This window comes from Perognathus longimembris, chromosome 17, assembly GCF_023159225.1.
Source record: "Perognathus longimembris pacificus isolate PPM17 chromosome 17, ASM2315922v1, whole genome shotgun sequence".
In the NCBI taxonomy this organism is placed as follows: Eukaryota; Metazoa; Chordata; class Mammalia; order Rodentia; family Heteromyidae; genus Perognathus; species Perognathus longimembris.
This window is the reverse complement of record NC_063177.1, coordinates 41,346,787-41,361,913: the sequence shown is the minus strand read 5'-3', so window position 1 is coordinate 41,361,913 and position 15,127 is coordinate 41,346,787. Positions and strand designations below refer to the sequence as shown.

General features: G+C 49.4%; 1 protein-coding gene and 1 long non-coding RNA gene across 2 annotated transcripts in view; one reads left to right on the top strand and one right to left on the bottom strand.

The window, feature by feature from the left end:
- Window positions 1-1,019: 1,019 nt before the first annotated feature.
- Nmt1 (N-myristoyltransferase 1) overlaps window positions 1,020-15,127 on the bottom strand; it is a 36,530-nt gene continuing 22,422 nt past the window's right edge. Inside the window, exons 4-12 of the mRNA XM_048365048.1 lie at window positions 13,875-13,993; window positions 12,374-12,465; window positions 10,651-10,767; window positions 9,519-9,689; window positions 8,664-8,772; window positions 5,887-6,057; window positions 5,219-5,386; window positions 4,824-4,961; window positions 1,020-4,010 (exon numbers count right to left, since the gene is read on the bottom strand). Of these exons, the coding sequence (XP_048221005.1) occupies window positions 3,990-4,010; window positions 4,824-4,961; window positions 5,219-5,386; window positions 5,887-6,057; window positions 8,664-8,772; window positions 9,519-9,689; window positions 10,651-10,767; window positions 12,374-12,465; window positions 13,875-13,993 (1,106 nt within the window). The 3' untranslated portion in view covers window positions 1,020-3,989. The remainder of the gene's footprint in view (window positions 4,011-4,823; window positions 4,962-5,218; window positions 5,387-5,886; window positions 6,058-8,663; window positions 8,773-9,518; window positions 9,690-10,650; window positions 10,768-12,373; window positions 12,466-13,874; window positions 13,994-15,127) is intronic.
- LOC125365163 lies at window positions 7,602-15,096 on the top strand. Its single transcript, XR_007213660.1, has 3 exons — window positions 7,602-7,632; window positions 8,346-8,348; window positions 14,875-15,096. It is a non-coding gene; the product is annotated as an uncharacterized LOC125365163 (long non-coding RNA).

Here is a 15,127-nt window from a genome sequence, read left to right as displayed (position 1 = left end):
TCTTGCCCTGGCTTGCTCAGAACCGCAACCCTCAGATCTCTGTCTCCTGAGTAGCTAGGATTACTGGTGTGAGCCACCAGCACCTGGTACTAGTGATTCTTTTATCTCCATTAAACCAAGAAGAGCACCACCCATAAGATAAAAAGCAGAGTATGAGGCCTTCAGTTCAAGCCCCAATACTAGTTTGTTGACTCAGTACAAAACAAAAGAGCTGGGCAGGGTGGCTTAAGTCTGTAATCCTAGATACTCATAAGGTGGAGATAGGTTAGATCATGGTTTTGGTCAGCCTAAGCAAAAAGTAAGACCCCATTTCAAGAACTGAGCATGGTGGTATACATGCCTGTAATCCCAGTTATGCAGAAAAATTAAAATCTTTAAAAAGTAGAAGGACCACGGTCCAGTCTAGCCAAAGCATAGCACAAGATCTTATTTGAAAATAAAGGCAAAGATGGACTGGAGCAACTGGCTAGCAAGCATGAGGCAGAGTTAAAACCCCATCTATGTTATCAGTACAGCGCCCCCTGGTGGCTTACAAAACTACCTGATTGGTGGCCTAAAGTGATAGGACATCTGGACATAGTGGCAGGAGCCATTTATGACCTGGCCGGAGGGGGGAAATGGATGGGTCAGGACAGCTCCATCGCTAAAGCACGCAGTGCTGACCCAGGCCAGGTTGCTTCTCCCAGCCTTTCAAAGCCACCTGGCACTGTGATTCCAGGTAGCCTTTCTTGTCACCCTTGTTCTAACACAGGCCCCCAGGCCCCAAGACTCCATCTGTCTCACTGCCACCTGCTGACCAGAGGAATACCAGGAGATCAGTTTGTTCAGCTGCTTCCTTTATTAGAAACAAGTGAGATGTACGGAGCAGAACAACAATGCATTTGGTATCACCTCCCCCACCCTGGAAATGGATGCCCCCCCTACAGCCAAAAGAAAAGCCAAGACAAAACGGTGCAGCTTCCCTCCCCCTGTCCCCAGGTGTGGCACCTTGCTTGCCAATATTTTTGAGTTTTTGTTTTTAATGAAATTGTCCTAAACAGTCTCCAAGGTGGTCTGTTGCAGGCCTGCCTGCAAAACTGAAACCTTGGGTGTCCTCTGGTTCTGAGGCAGGTGAGACCAAGCCATGGGTTACCCCAAAGCACTCCTGGCCTCCCCCGTCCTGACAGTTCCTTCTGAACTGTCAACTGTCCAGGGCCTTTAGGCCCTCAGGCTGGCCAAGTGCTAGTCATCTTTAGGGAAAGAATTCAAGACCATAAGACACCACCTCTGGGCTTCAGAGAGCCAGCAAGGAAGCAGGGAAGGGCAGATAAGAAGAATTTGCAGGCAAGCCTGAAATTTTCCATTGAAAATCAGAGTCAGAGTACTTGCCATGAGCCAGCCTTCAGACATGTGCATCTCTGGAAACACGCATGTGTGGGGAAAACAAGTAGTATGTAGGCCTCTTCTCTATCTGGCTCTGTCCCTACAGACTAGGAAAATGGACGCCATCCAAAGGGCAGAGTGGTCTTCGGAACACAGCAGCCAAGACTGTGCAGCGAGGAAGGGGGCCAGGCCCCAGAGGCCTTCTCAGTGTCTGCTAGGAGCCAGTCAGCTGGGAGGTCTTAGGATCCTGCCTTGTTTGATTCAAGTCAGCTTCGAGGCCCCCATACTACACGGCTCCTGCAAGGTGGCCCTGAATGCCTTCATGCTCTCTGGCCCCAAATCCCAGAAGGGGCTGAGTGAAGAACCCAGAGAAGGTTAGGATAAAAAAGAAGCTCCTGAGCCGACTCCTGCAGACCTGGCTAGGCCCCCACCATGAGGAAATGAGTCCAAGGGGCAGGCTGCCTGACTTTGGGGAGAGAAATACTGGGACAGTTGCCAGGAGATGTTTCTTTCAGATCAGCCACCTGAGACTTTCTTTTGTTTTCGTCCCATGACCAGAGCCAACCAAATTAGAGCTCATTCCAGAGATAGGTGTACCCCAGATCTCAGAGGCAAATGAAGCCTGAACCTGGCTCAGAACTGATCAAGTTCCAGGTCCTGCCCAAGGTAGGAAAGACTAAAGCACTTGTTCTTTGATATCTAAGAAGCCTGAGCAGAGTGAGCACTCCGGCCCTTGGGGCACCAAGTCTGAAGTCTGAGACTCACTCCTGTCTGCATCTGCGTCTGTGGAACTCTGCTGGATCTCTGTGCATCTTGCCGAGAACAGCAGCTTCTTTGGTCTGGGTATCTTGGAGTCAAAGGTCAGCCACCTTCTCTGGTGCCTGTAGTTTTCAGCACAGGACAGTGGGGGAGGAACAAGGCCCCCAAGATCCTGTGATGAGAATCCACCACATGAGAGCTGCTGCCCCTAGCAGCAGTCTGCAGAAAGCAGGCAGCTTTCCCACAGAGCCACAGCCCCATCCCAAGTACACAATCTCCTCCAGCTTTGGAGACTGCAGAATTAGCCTCTGGCAAACCATACCAGAATCTATAGCCGGAAGCAAATCCCAGTTGGCCCGTACAGTGGCTTCAGCTTGTGGGATGAAGCTGACCCTGGCTCCTGGCTAAGGATTTCTTCCCCTTCAAGAAGCTGAAAGGTGAAAGAGAAAGGAAACTCCACACCACACACCTCGATGCCACACACGGAGCTGTCCCCCAGGGGCTTTCTCCAAGAGCAGGCTGATGCAGCTGGCTGACAGTTCACAGCCTGAACCTGATCCTCCCAGGCCACTTGGCTGAACACCACTGAAGAATGCTGACGTGGGCCACCACATGACCAGAGGCTTGGTTACTTCTGGAGAAACTGGCAGCATCCAAACCCATCACTACCACCACAAAAATCCACAAAATATCATCAGTGAAAACCAGACTTAGACAATGGCAATGTCGCCAAGTCCCCACTTCTTGCTGTCCCTGTGGCTTTGTGTCCTAGAATGGAGACACAGGGAGGAGCAGAGCAAGAGATGGCTGATGGGCTGGAAGGCACAGGCCAGGCGCTGGGGCTGGAAAGGCCTGGGTGTCAGCCTAGGTCATCTCTGCCCAGCCACCCTGGGGACAGGAGGGCACTAAGTAGGGCTTGCACTGATGTGGTCTTCACAAGGTTCCAGATGCTACAAGGAGGTTCAAGGTCCTCTTCAAACTGCCAGTCATCCCAGGCAGTAAAAAGGCAAAATCTCACAGGGGACACGTCCCTGCAAGGTTGGCAACAGCTGGCTCAAGAGCCCTTTTAAGTCACTTGGCAGGATGACCTCCTAGAGGGAGCTGGCCTGAGGGGGGGTGTGTGTGTGGAAGAGGAACTTATTTGATAAATGAAATCTGCTTCCATGATTGTCCCCACTGCTCAGTCTCAGTGCAGAAAAGGGCTGAGCCCTTCAAGAAGAGCCTTGCTAAGGGTCAGCCCCACCCAGGGGCTCCACCTTTCACCCTGAGAGATCTGAGCCCTCTCCCAAGCTGGAAGAGTCCTTCCTCTTCCCTCCCCAATTAAAGGCAGCTGATTCCAAAGGGGAACAGGTGGAAGTGCTCCCCTGAAAAAAGCCAATGCCTGCTTCTGAAGGAAGTGAGCTGTGCCGGTATGTCTGTCCACCCCTGCCTTTAGGTTCTAATTCTGAGGAATGACTGGATTCAGCTTCTCATTAGAGATCAAACCTCCTTGTACATTTGGAACATGAACGATATTTAAAATATTTATATATATAATATATATATACTTTTATTATTCACCCGTTAACTCCATAATATGCCAATCACGAGCTAGTTTTCAGCAGTTACATTCCCTTGATCACGGCTGCATGAGGATGTGATTAATTAGAAAACAGGGAGAACCAGAGATTCGGCCAGAGGTGACATCACGCAGCCGACGCCATTGCAATACAATTGTCAAGTTCGCTGGCCGTTTGGTAAAGCCGGTTCAGTTCTGTTCCCTTTGCCAGGGATGCTCACGTTTGTGAAAGTTGGACCAACAAGTGGTGGGGTTCCATTTCCTGGTTTGAATTTTCAGTGGCTTTATCCAGAATCTCACTGGTGATTGGTTACTGTAACACCAGTCCAACCTAGGGGAGCCAATGGGAGAGTTGAGTTGTCAGCTTCTAGGACTCTCCTGTCTCCTCACCCGGGAGTGAGGTCCACTGAACTCATAAAACAACCCTCTTGCTTTGGGAGGGCTCATACTAAGCCCAACGAGCCTCTCACCTCACCTCCACACCAGGCTTACACTTCTCCAGGGCCTTCAAGTAAAGCAATGGCAGCATCCCAAGGATACAAGGCCAAAGGCCTCCCTCTGGCTCACAGGACAGCATTCTATAAATGCTCGTGATACCCATATCCCCGGGCTACTCTAAGGACAGGATAGGACAGACAAATCCAGAGATTCTAGTTTCTTCAGGCAGTGTAGAATGTTCTGCCTCAGCCAGACAGGTGGTTCTCGGTGGGAAAAAGAACCAGAGACAAGCCTCTTGATTCTGCGAGGCTCAAGGGCCTGGCCCTTGACCATCATCACCCACTGCAGAGAGAGGAAACACCAGCAGGCCATCTTCCAAGGGCCCAAACACCAGGGCCCAGACCCATGCCGCATCCCAGACCCATGATTTTTTCTCTGGCTTGTCCTGGGGCTTGAACTTTTGGCCTGGGAGCTGTCCCTGAGCTCCTTTTACTCAAAGCTCTCCCACTTAGGCCACAGCTCTACTTCTGGCTTTTTCTGTGATTAATTGGAGATCAGAGTCTTACAGACTTTCCTGCCCGGGCTGGCTTTGAACCTCAGATCTCAGCCTTCTGAGTAGCTAGGATTACAGGCGTGAGCCACTGGCTATTTTTGCTGGAGACTCCAGCTCTCTAGCAGGCTTTACCCCTGGCTGCACCACTCGTACCTTCTCGGCCCCCATGCTGGGGCACTTCCAATTGTACAGGTAATACTGCAAGTTGCCATCCCCTATGCCGAACTTGAGCTTCTCCAGGAACGTTTTGTTCTCCATGAGATCCAGTGCATTAAACACATCAAACCCTTTCTGCAGGGCAGCAGGAGAAAGAATAGATAAGATCAGAAAAGGACCACGAGCTACCCGTTTACTCCACGGTGATCTGACTCTCAGGCTCCTGGTGTGCTCCAAACTCTCCTAGCTTTGAGTTTGGGGCTGGGAACTGCTGGGACCGTGCCTAAGATCAGGAGGGTGAAGGGCTTGTGGGCAAGGCTCTACTGGAAGCTGTGCTCACCACTGCTCCCTCCCTTCCTCTTATATATGAGACCCTCTGGTCTGCTCCTTACCATTTTGGCGAGAACAAGGGCATCGCTCATGAGGTCTAGAAGAGGGGTCTGGGTATGAACGTTGTAGAAAGAATAAGCAGCTTTTAGACTCTTGTGGGTTGGATGGTTCATGATGGTGGAGGGAAGTGTATAAAAGCTCAGGAAATCTGTCACCTCACCGTTTGCATTCTGAAGGGAAGACAATGAAAAGGTATTGTCACTCGTGCACAATGATAACGTGGACCAGGAGCACCACATTCTCTTACACACAGCTTTGCCCTCTAGCTGAATGGTGAAACCGGATATGCAAGGAGAGGAAGTACACTGGCTGAGAACACTTGAGGACGGAGCTGGGCTGGGCTCTGCTCTGAGCTAATCCTCCTTCCTGGCTGAGCATTGCCAGGGACGTTTTCTAACAGTTCTCACGGCCCAGACTGGGTCTCATGTGTGGGACACATAGAGCAGCAAAGTCTCACCTAGCTACTGACAAGGGATTTTATTCTTCTGTTATTAGGGACTAGGAGGCTCAAGCCAGAGCCAAAGTTTTCACCAAACACAATCTAGAATGCCCTGTCTTTTAGATGACCAAACAGAGAGGGCCCAAGAAGCCTGGAGTGCCAATGTAAGGTATTGGGGAATCTGGGTGCTTCAGGGGGCCACCTCGCTAGGAACCATTCTTTGTGACTTACCTCTACCACAAAAGTGTCAATGATGTTCTCCTGGGGGTAGAACCAGTGCTCTACCTCCTCCTGGCTCATAACTGGCGTGAGGTGGAACTGCTTCAAGTACCTGGTGAGCAGCTGGTGCACTACTGGAATGTCCTTTTTTTCCATTGGTCGCAGCCCCGCTGTCTTGGGAGTCTGGAAGACAGAAAAGATGTCATCTGTGGACCTGCCATCACTCTGATCTGTCCTCCCAGGCCCTCAAGAGATAATCCTTGGTCACCCTCAGCATGTTTCCCAGGACTCTGGGAAGACTCAGCTGGATGAAGCCTCTACAGTGTTTCTGGCCCTCTTTCTCCTCAGGATGGCTGCCATCCAGGCTGAAGCTGTTGGATCAGTCTCTTTCATCTACGTGACCCATCTATGTTTCTTAAGAAAACACAGACTAGCCAGGCACAGGCGGCTCAAGCCTGTAATCCTAACTACTCAGAAGGCTGAGATCTGAGGATCATGGTTCAAAGCTAGCCTGGGAAAGGAAAGTCTATGAGACTCTTATCTCTAATTAATCACCAGAAAACTGGAAGTGGAACTGTGGCTCAAACTGGTAGAGCACTAGACTTGAGCGAAAAAGCTCAGGGACAGTGCCCAGGCCTGGAGTTCAATATAAATAACTAAATAAATAGGCAAAGGCTTGCCATCAGAACACTGTATAAATCTGCATGTCTATAATCCCAGTAGCTGGGAGGCTGAGGCAAGTCCTAGTCAGGAGGCTGAGATCTGAGAATCGTGGTTTAAAGCCAGCCTGGATACGAATGTCCATGAGACTTATCTCCAATTAAGCACCCAAAAATCTGGAGGTGGAGCTGTGGCTCAAGCCTTGAGCACTAGCCCTTCAGCTTAAGAGCTCAGGGGCAGCCCAGGCTCTGAGTTCAAAGCCCCAGGACCTGTATACAAAAATAAAATAGTAAGGGGCTGGGAATGTGGCTTAGTGGTAAAAGTGCTTGCCTCATACACATGAAGCCCTGGGTTCAATTCCTCAGCACCACATATATAGAAAATGGCCAGAAATGGCGCTGTGGCTCCAGTGGTAGAGTGCTAGCCTTGAGCAAAAAGAAGCCAGGGACAGTGCTCAAGCCCTGAGTTCAAGCCCCAGGACTGGCAAAAAAAAAAAAAAAAAGTAAAAATCCTTCCTAACCCAGATCTCCTTAGAGAACCTGATCCTATATGGCAGCCAATAGTGACACCTCAAATTGTGGGCTGAAAACACAGCCATCATGGGCTCCCTCACCCCAACACAGATCCAGAGCATTTCTTTTATTTTTGTTTGCCAGTCCTGGGGCTTGAACTCAGGACCTGAGCACTGTCCCTTGCTTCTTTTTGCTCAAGGCTAGCACTCTACCACTTGAGCCCCAGCGCCACTTCTGGCGGTTTCTCTATCTGTGGTGCTGAGGAATGAAACCCAGGGCTTCATGTATGCAAGGCAAGCACCCTACCACTAGGCCATATTCCCAGCCCAATCCAGAGCATTTCAACATGGCTCTCCACCTGTCTAGAACACAGGACACACTCACTGGCCATGCTAACACAGGGGAGAAAACACCCACTAAGGCTTGAACTTAGGGCTTGGGCACTGTCCTTTAGCTGTTTTGCTCAAGGCTGGAGCTCTACCACTTGAACCACAGCTTTTTGGAGGTTAACTAGAGATAAGAGCCACTCAGACTCTGCCCAGGCGGCTGCTGCTGGGGTGGTGGTGGGGTGTGTGTGTGTGTGTGTGTGTGTGTGTGTGTGTGTAAATGTACCAGTCTTGTGGACTTTCCACCTGTGCTGGCTTCAAACCACAATCCTTAGATTTCAGCCTGAGTAGACAGGATTATGGGCATGAGCCACTGGTGCCTAGCTCTCTCAATCCTTTGTTTTTGTTTTGAGACAGGGTCTTACCAGGTAGCCCTGGCTGGTCTAGAACTCTCAATCCTCCTGCCTCACCCTCCCAAGCAGTGGACCAGTCACACACCATCCATACCCAGCTTCCCAAATCTGTTTTTGGCAATTTGTAACCATGTTGCTGCATTCTCCAGATGGGACTCTGGTAACCCCAATCCAGTGGCAGGCTAGCCCCATGCTGGGGTAAGCAGAGACCGGGTGCAGCTGTCTGCACTGCAGCCCTCTGCACTGCATGGCAGGTGCTTGGTCACTGGGAGGACAGCAGAACAGAAGTGCTTCAAGGAAAGAGAAGGGGTTTCCCACTCACTGTCCCAGGGCCCTGAAGCCAGGCACTACTGGACAACAGGAACTTATTCCTTTGGGAAACAGACAGAGACGCATAGCAGAAAACCAGCGTGTTGCAGACTGCCAGTTCCTCAGTGCCCAAGCTGAGTGTGTGTGGTGCGGGGGGGGGGGGGGGGGGGGAACCAGGATTTGAAATCTGGGCTTCTTTCACAAGCTTAGGCCACATAGAATAGGACACTAAACACATCCCAGCAGCGTAGAGGGTTCAGGTACACTGGGCTCTGAGACAGGTGTGACAAGTCCATGTATTAAGATTCAGTAAGTGGATTCATCTTTCCTACTTATGCCTGGCAGGCTAATATTAGAGAACAGGGGTTTCTTTGAGCTTATCAACAGATGGCAGAGAAACAAGCCTAGGCAGACTCAGCAGAACCAAGAAAAATAAAACTAAAATAAACAGAAAAAAGAATCTGGAGACTGTAGGCAAGCTCTCCACCCTCCGCTCTGCTCCTTCCCTGCTGAGGCTGGGCCTTTCTGTCTCTATCTGCCCCTATTCCCCGCCTCAGAGTGCCACTGGCCTCTGGCAGTCGGTAGAGCTTCATGGTGCGCTGCATGGTCATGTTTCTGCTCAGGTGGGAGAACTTCACTTCAATCAGCTTCCGTGGGTTTAGGGACCGATGCCAGTACCTGTGGAGACACAAAGGTCCTGTCTTCAGAGAACGCGGACTAGTCGTATTGCTAGAGAGGACAGTGGCAAGGATGGCCAGCAGGTGGCGTGAGAGATGCATCAGGCCTTGCTTGGACTCTGGCATCTCTGCTAGCCTCCCAGGGTGGGTGCAGAGCTACCATCATGGCTCTTTTGATTGTTTCCCCTTTATTTTCCTTTCTCAACTTCAAAAGCCATTCCCTCGTTAACAGCAGTTGCCTGGGGGAGTGCATCCTCTCTTCCGGAACCAAGTCAGTGGGAAGACTGACAGTCATGCCAGAAGATTGGCAGATGTGCTTACCCTCCTCCTTCCTCCTCTTCTGCATTCACCTGGTGTTTTTATTTTCCAGTTCTCTAGGCAAAGATTATTCAATTGTTTCCAACAACTTTCTAAGACAGGAGTTGTCCTTAGATCACACAGAGATCAGACAAGCTCTCTTTGGCTCACACGATATTCAAAACAAACTTGAGCTAACCACTTAAAACTCTCAGCTTTTGTTCCCCCCTTCACCTCCAATCTCTAAATGGCAGTAACTGCAGGAGCTGAGAATGGCTAATCTCCTTCCAGTCTGCTCCCCATCATACTCCCTGCCCACCAGACACTAGCAACTGGAGCTGCTCCAGTGCATGGCTGGAGCAGAGGTACAGAGCTGCACCTCATGGTGACATTAGCTTTGCAACTAGAGCAGGACACCTGCATTTTTAGGACCAACACCAAGATTCTTACCTGCAGGTGCCAACAGGCTTTGGCAACACCACCCCGGCAGTGTAAACAGCCTGGAAAATGCCCTCCAGGTGGACTCTTCGGGTTATCTCTCGGATCAGCACTGGAGCCACCCTCTTGGAGCGCAGCTTCTTGTGGACACACAGGAAGTTGATCTCCACCATCTTCTTCTCTCTGAGGAGAAAGAGAAAATGCCAATGATACCGCAAGTACTGGTAATGTCTTCCAGCATGTGGAGCTGAAGGGGGAACTTTAGCACAGGTGTGCATTTAGATGCCACCTGCGCTTAGCAGTCAGCATTAGGCTCTTTCTCTCATTACTCTACCAGCTTCCACCAGGCAAGATGGCAGCCTTACCTCCATATGGACCCCATTTACAAAGGGAAGCAAGGGTGCCATTAATGTCTTTACCTAAAGGTACCATTAACTCTGTGAATCCCCTAGAGTGGACTGGGGAATCCTACCTGCAGCATTCAGGGAGCCTGCACAGAAAACCCCAGATTAAGTCAAGGCTATTGTAGCATTTGGGTTCCCACAAGAATGTACAGCTTATAAACCCAGAAGACTCGCAGATGGCTGTGCCATTTCCAGGGAAAAAGATCAGTGATGATGGGAGGCCCTAATGGCCCTCTAAATCTGGGTCATATTGGTTTCAATATTTTTATGCCAGTCCTGGGGCTCAAACTCAGGGCCTAGGCACTGTCCCTGAGCTTCTAATTTTGCTCAAGGCTAGCACTCTACCATTTGAGCGACAGTGCTACTTCCAGCTTTTTCTGTTTATGTGGTGCTGAGGAATCGAACCCAGGGCTTTGTGCATGCTAGGCAAGCACTCTACCACTAAGCCACATTCCCAGCCCTGGCTTCGATTTTTGAAGCTGCTTATGAGCATGATGTGTAACTAGGTAGGCCAGGAGCACAGTAGTAGTGGGCAGGCATCTCCCAGCCCAGGTCACAGACAGGAACCAGCCACAAATGAGCAAGACATGTGACACCTATGAGGAATTTGCATTCCCAGTACCAGGGTGCTCCCTTCCATGGGCTCCTCCCTTTTCTTTTCATGAGGCTCATGTAACTTACTGCTCCTCCCTCCCAAATGAAGTAAGATGGGTACAGGGTAGGGAGATAAGGGTGCTTACGTGTCATAGATGTGGATATTTGCTGGGATGGCACTAATGAACCCAACCAGTTTCCGACTTGAGACCACTCGAACCCCACAGTGCCACTGGGGAAGCCATCCTGGAGGCCGGAGAGCCCTGAAAAATATACAAGGGTTGGTGCTCTTTGCAGCAGCTGGAAATCTTTCTGGGCTCCAGAGCCGTGTTCAGGTCAAGCCTGGCAATACCACTTCCTTAGAGATTAATAGCTTAATTCTTTAGGGCCAGGCCTTCCTGGAAACAAATGGAATCCTGCCATAGCCATTTCTCAATGCTCAGCCCACTTGGCCTTACTCACCAAAACAAGGCTGTCACACTGAGCATTTCACTTCTGACCCAATTTCTCTCTTTCTTTCACCCCCCTCCCTTCCCTGTGAGTGTGCGCTCATGCCTGTAATCCTAGCTACTCGGGAAGCTGAGATCTCTGAGGATCATGGTTTGAAGCCAGCCCAGGCAGGAAAGTCCATGAGATTTTTATCTATGATTAACTACCAGAAAACTGGAAGTGGTGCTGTGGTTCAAAGTGGTAGAGCACTACCTTGAGCAGAAGAGCTCAGGGACAGTACTCAGGCCTCGAGTGCGACAGTTCAAGTGACAGAAAGAAACTATCTTGTGATAGGATCTTGCTACATCTGGCCTTACAGTTGTGATTCTCTGGTCTCTGCCTCTCAAATAAGAGCATGTACCCCATACCTGGCTCTTTATGTTCATTTTGACAACTTAAACACCAAAGGACTTCAGGGGGCCAGTGGGTCTTTTGACTGGGAGCTGCCTCTCCAGGCATCTTTCTGCCTGTCCGTTCTGCGTTTCCTGCCCTTTTCAGGCAGCCCTCTTCACTTCAGTCCCACATGTCTGTCTTCCTAGATGCATTTTTCTCTTGATGTTACTGGGGACTGAACCCAGAGTCTCACGCATACAAAGTAAGCACTCTACCACTGAACTATCCAGCCCTTAAAATTTTTTTTTGAGACATCATCTTGGTAAGATTGCCAGGCTGGCCCTGCACTTGTGATCCTTCTTCTTCAGACTAAGCAGCTGGGATTACAGGCTGGTATCACCCTACCCAGCTTTTCCTGGAAGATAAACATGACTCAGATAGGCAGACAGCTCATCCAGCACACAAATGAGCACAGTGAGAAACTGGATATAAAATGATCCTTCTGCCAGGGACTGGTGGCTCACACCTATAATCCTAGTTATGCAGGAGGCTGAGATCTACAGATTGTGGTTAAAGTCTGCCCACATAGAAAAATTCATGAGACTCTTATCTCCAGCTAAAAACACCCAAGGCCAGAAGAAGGCTCAAGTGGTAAAAAGAGCTCAGGGGCTGTGCCCTAGGCTGGAGTTCAAACCCCAGGACTGGCACAAAAAAGCAAAGCAAAACAAAACAAAACAAAAAACATGAGAAATGAATTTATATCCAGGCATCATGGTAGGGCACAGCTAGGACCTCAGCTACTCAGGAGGAGGTAGGACAATCAGTCCAAAGTTGGTCCAAGCAAAAGCCAGAGACCCTATCTTTAAAAAAATAAAAAAGGACGGGGAGGGGTTTTGGTGTGTGGCTCAAGTGGTAGAGAACTTGCCTAGCAAGCATGTGATCCAAAATCTATTCCCAGTACCACAAAAAAGAAAAGAAAAAAAAATCCTGAAATTTCTAGTGTTTACGAAGTGAAAATAATAGTAAAAGAAAGCCCTTTCAACTCACCACAAAAGAAACTCTGGGGAATAATCAAATCGGAACATATTGTCATCATCTTCCACATAGTTCTCATTCAGGAGGGTGTAGAGCTCCTTCAGCTGTAGAGAAACAAGGAGCTCACTGAGAGGCAGCAGACCAACTCCAATATCCTGTGGCTCTAGATGTTACAGAAGGGCGGGCAAGGTACCCTACCAAACTCCCCTGAATCCCACAAATTCCCTTTACTCCAAGCATGGCAGGGATTTTTTTTGGAGGGAACAAGCTCTGTTAGTTGTAAGGCAAAACTAATCCCTAAAGAGTACACTCATAGACTTAAGTACACAGAGTGGTAGACCAAGAATGTCATCTAACAAACCAACTACTCTATTATTCTGACTCATCACCAAGAGGGAGCAATTGGTTTCTACTGATCCTCCCCACTCCTCCCATGGTACTGGGTCAGTTAAGGGCATCAATTTGCTAGGCAGGTGTGTTGTATCACTTGCAACATGTGATTGGTCAATCACTGCCTCTTTCAATTACATGGTTTTGTTTGTTTTATTGTGCTGATCCTGGAGCTTGATACTCAGGACCTAGGTAACTGTCTCTCAGCTTTTTTGCTCAAGGCTAGCTCTCTGCCACCACTTGAGCTATAATTCTACTTCTGGCTTTTTTTGGTAGTTTAGTGTACATAAGAGCCCATCACATACTTACTTTCCCAAGCTGGAACTGAACTGCAATTCTCAGATCTTAACCTCCTAAGTAGCTAAGATAAGAGGTGTGAACCACTGATGCCTGGCTATATTTGGTTTTTAATCATATGACCCAAAGACCTTTTTGTGTTTCTTGCTGGACTGTTAAAATTCAAGCAATCCAGCGGTGAGTGGCTCACACCTGTAATCTTAGCTACTCTGGAGGCTGAAACCTGAAGATCATTGTTGGAGGCCATTTCAGGTAGGAAAGTCTCTAAGATTCTTATCTCCAATTAACCATCAAAAAAAAAAAAGGCGGAAGTGAAGCTATAGCTCAAGTGGTAGAATACTAGCCTTGAGGAAAAAAAAAAAACAAACCTAAGCAAGAGTGTGAGGTTCAGAGTTTAAGTCTCAGTTCTGACACACACACAAGAAAAAGGAATTAATGAATGAACAAATGAACAAAAAATATATCCTACAGAGGATAGCTTTCCATTTGCCATATGCTAAGATGTCGAACACTATTTCTTTCTTTTTTTTTGCCAGTCCTGGGTCTTGGACTCAGGGCCTGAGCACTGTCCCTGGCTTCTTCTTGCTCAAGGCTAGCACTCTGCCACTTGAGCCACAGCGCCACTTCTGGCCATTTTCTGTATATGTGGTGCTGGGGAATCAAACCCAGGGCTTCATGTATACGAGGCAAGCGCTCTTGCCACTAGGCTATATCCCCAGCCCCTCGAACACTATTTCTGTGGAGTCCTGAGCAGGCATTTTAGCTCCACTAAAAGTCCTAGAGGAGGGATCTAGAAGCTACAGACCCCCCCCCCCCATCTACTCACCACCCCACGGTCCCCCAGGTCCAAGGCGTCCCAGGTGAAGCCCTGGGGTAGGGTGTAGGGTTCTTGGCGGATGTTGTCTTTGTCAGGCTCCACAGGACCATGAGTGTTCACCACCTCTCCTGGAAGAAGAACACAGCATGAGCCTCACCCTCTCTCCTCCCCTCTCCCCTCTCACTCTTCCTCAGGGAGGAGGTAGGGGAGGAAAGAAGAGAGGTAGGGCTCAGCTTATAGACTGACCAGGGCAAAGTTCCCCCTGTCCCTAGGAGCCCTGCATCTGAAGAACATTCTGTGCTTGGCAATGGCAAACCTACCCTCTGGCCATCCTGTGCCCCTAATTGAAGGCCAGTGCATGGCAAATGCTCAGAACAATCACTGGGATCTAAGGTGGCTCATTTTTGGAAATCCTTTTAAATCTCCCTAGGGTTCCTGAATGACAAACATTTATCTTTACTAATCTGGCTTCCTGCCTCTTGGCTAGTGTAAAGAGGGCTGCCATGCCCTAGCCCAGGACCCCTGGTGTGAGGGGATTTGTAAGGAGCTGCGACAAGGATGCCATTGTGTCAACAGCAATAACAATGCACTGCACCCATTCCTGAACCAGAGAGATGATGGCTTCCAGGCGCCAGGCTCAATCCTGGCCCTGCAGCCTGGGCTTTGGGCAGTGTGGGCCAGCTAACGGTTCTGCCAGCTCTGGCTTTGTGTTTAGAGTCCTACAAGTGCCTTTAAGCTGAATCACCAAGTCTGCGCAAGTGGCCTGAAAGCTTTCTCTAACACAACAGCTCCACCCTGGCCTGCACAATCCTCCTCTGTGCCAGAGCATGGAAAGGCTAGAAAGGAAGAAGGGGAGGAACTGAAACTAGATGAGGCTGGAGAAGACACCCAGGCCAGTTCCCAAGGGCCTGTACTCCAGGACTAGACTTTATCCTTAGAGCTGTCAGACAATCTTAATGGGGCTGGAGTGGGGAAGAAGGAGGTGGCACAGTGGTGGGGGAGGAGGGAGGGTTGTCAACTTCAGAGTTGTATTTTACAAAGAGCATCACTGTTCATGCTAGATACATGACATTACCAACAAATGTCTTTCTTTTCTTCTCCCTCTTACTCTTTAGACAGCTGTCACTAAGTAGCCTAGGTTGACCTGGAACTTGCCTCAGCCTCCCAGCTACTGGGATTACAGACTTGCAAATGTATACAATGTTCTGATGGCAAGCCTTTGCCTGCCTATCTATCTGCCTATCTATCTGCCTGCCTAGCTA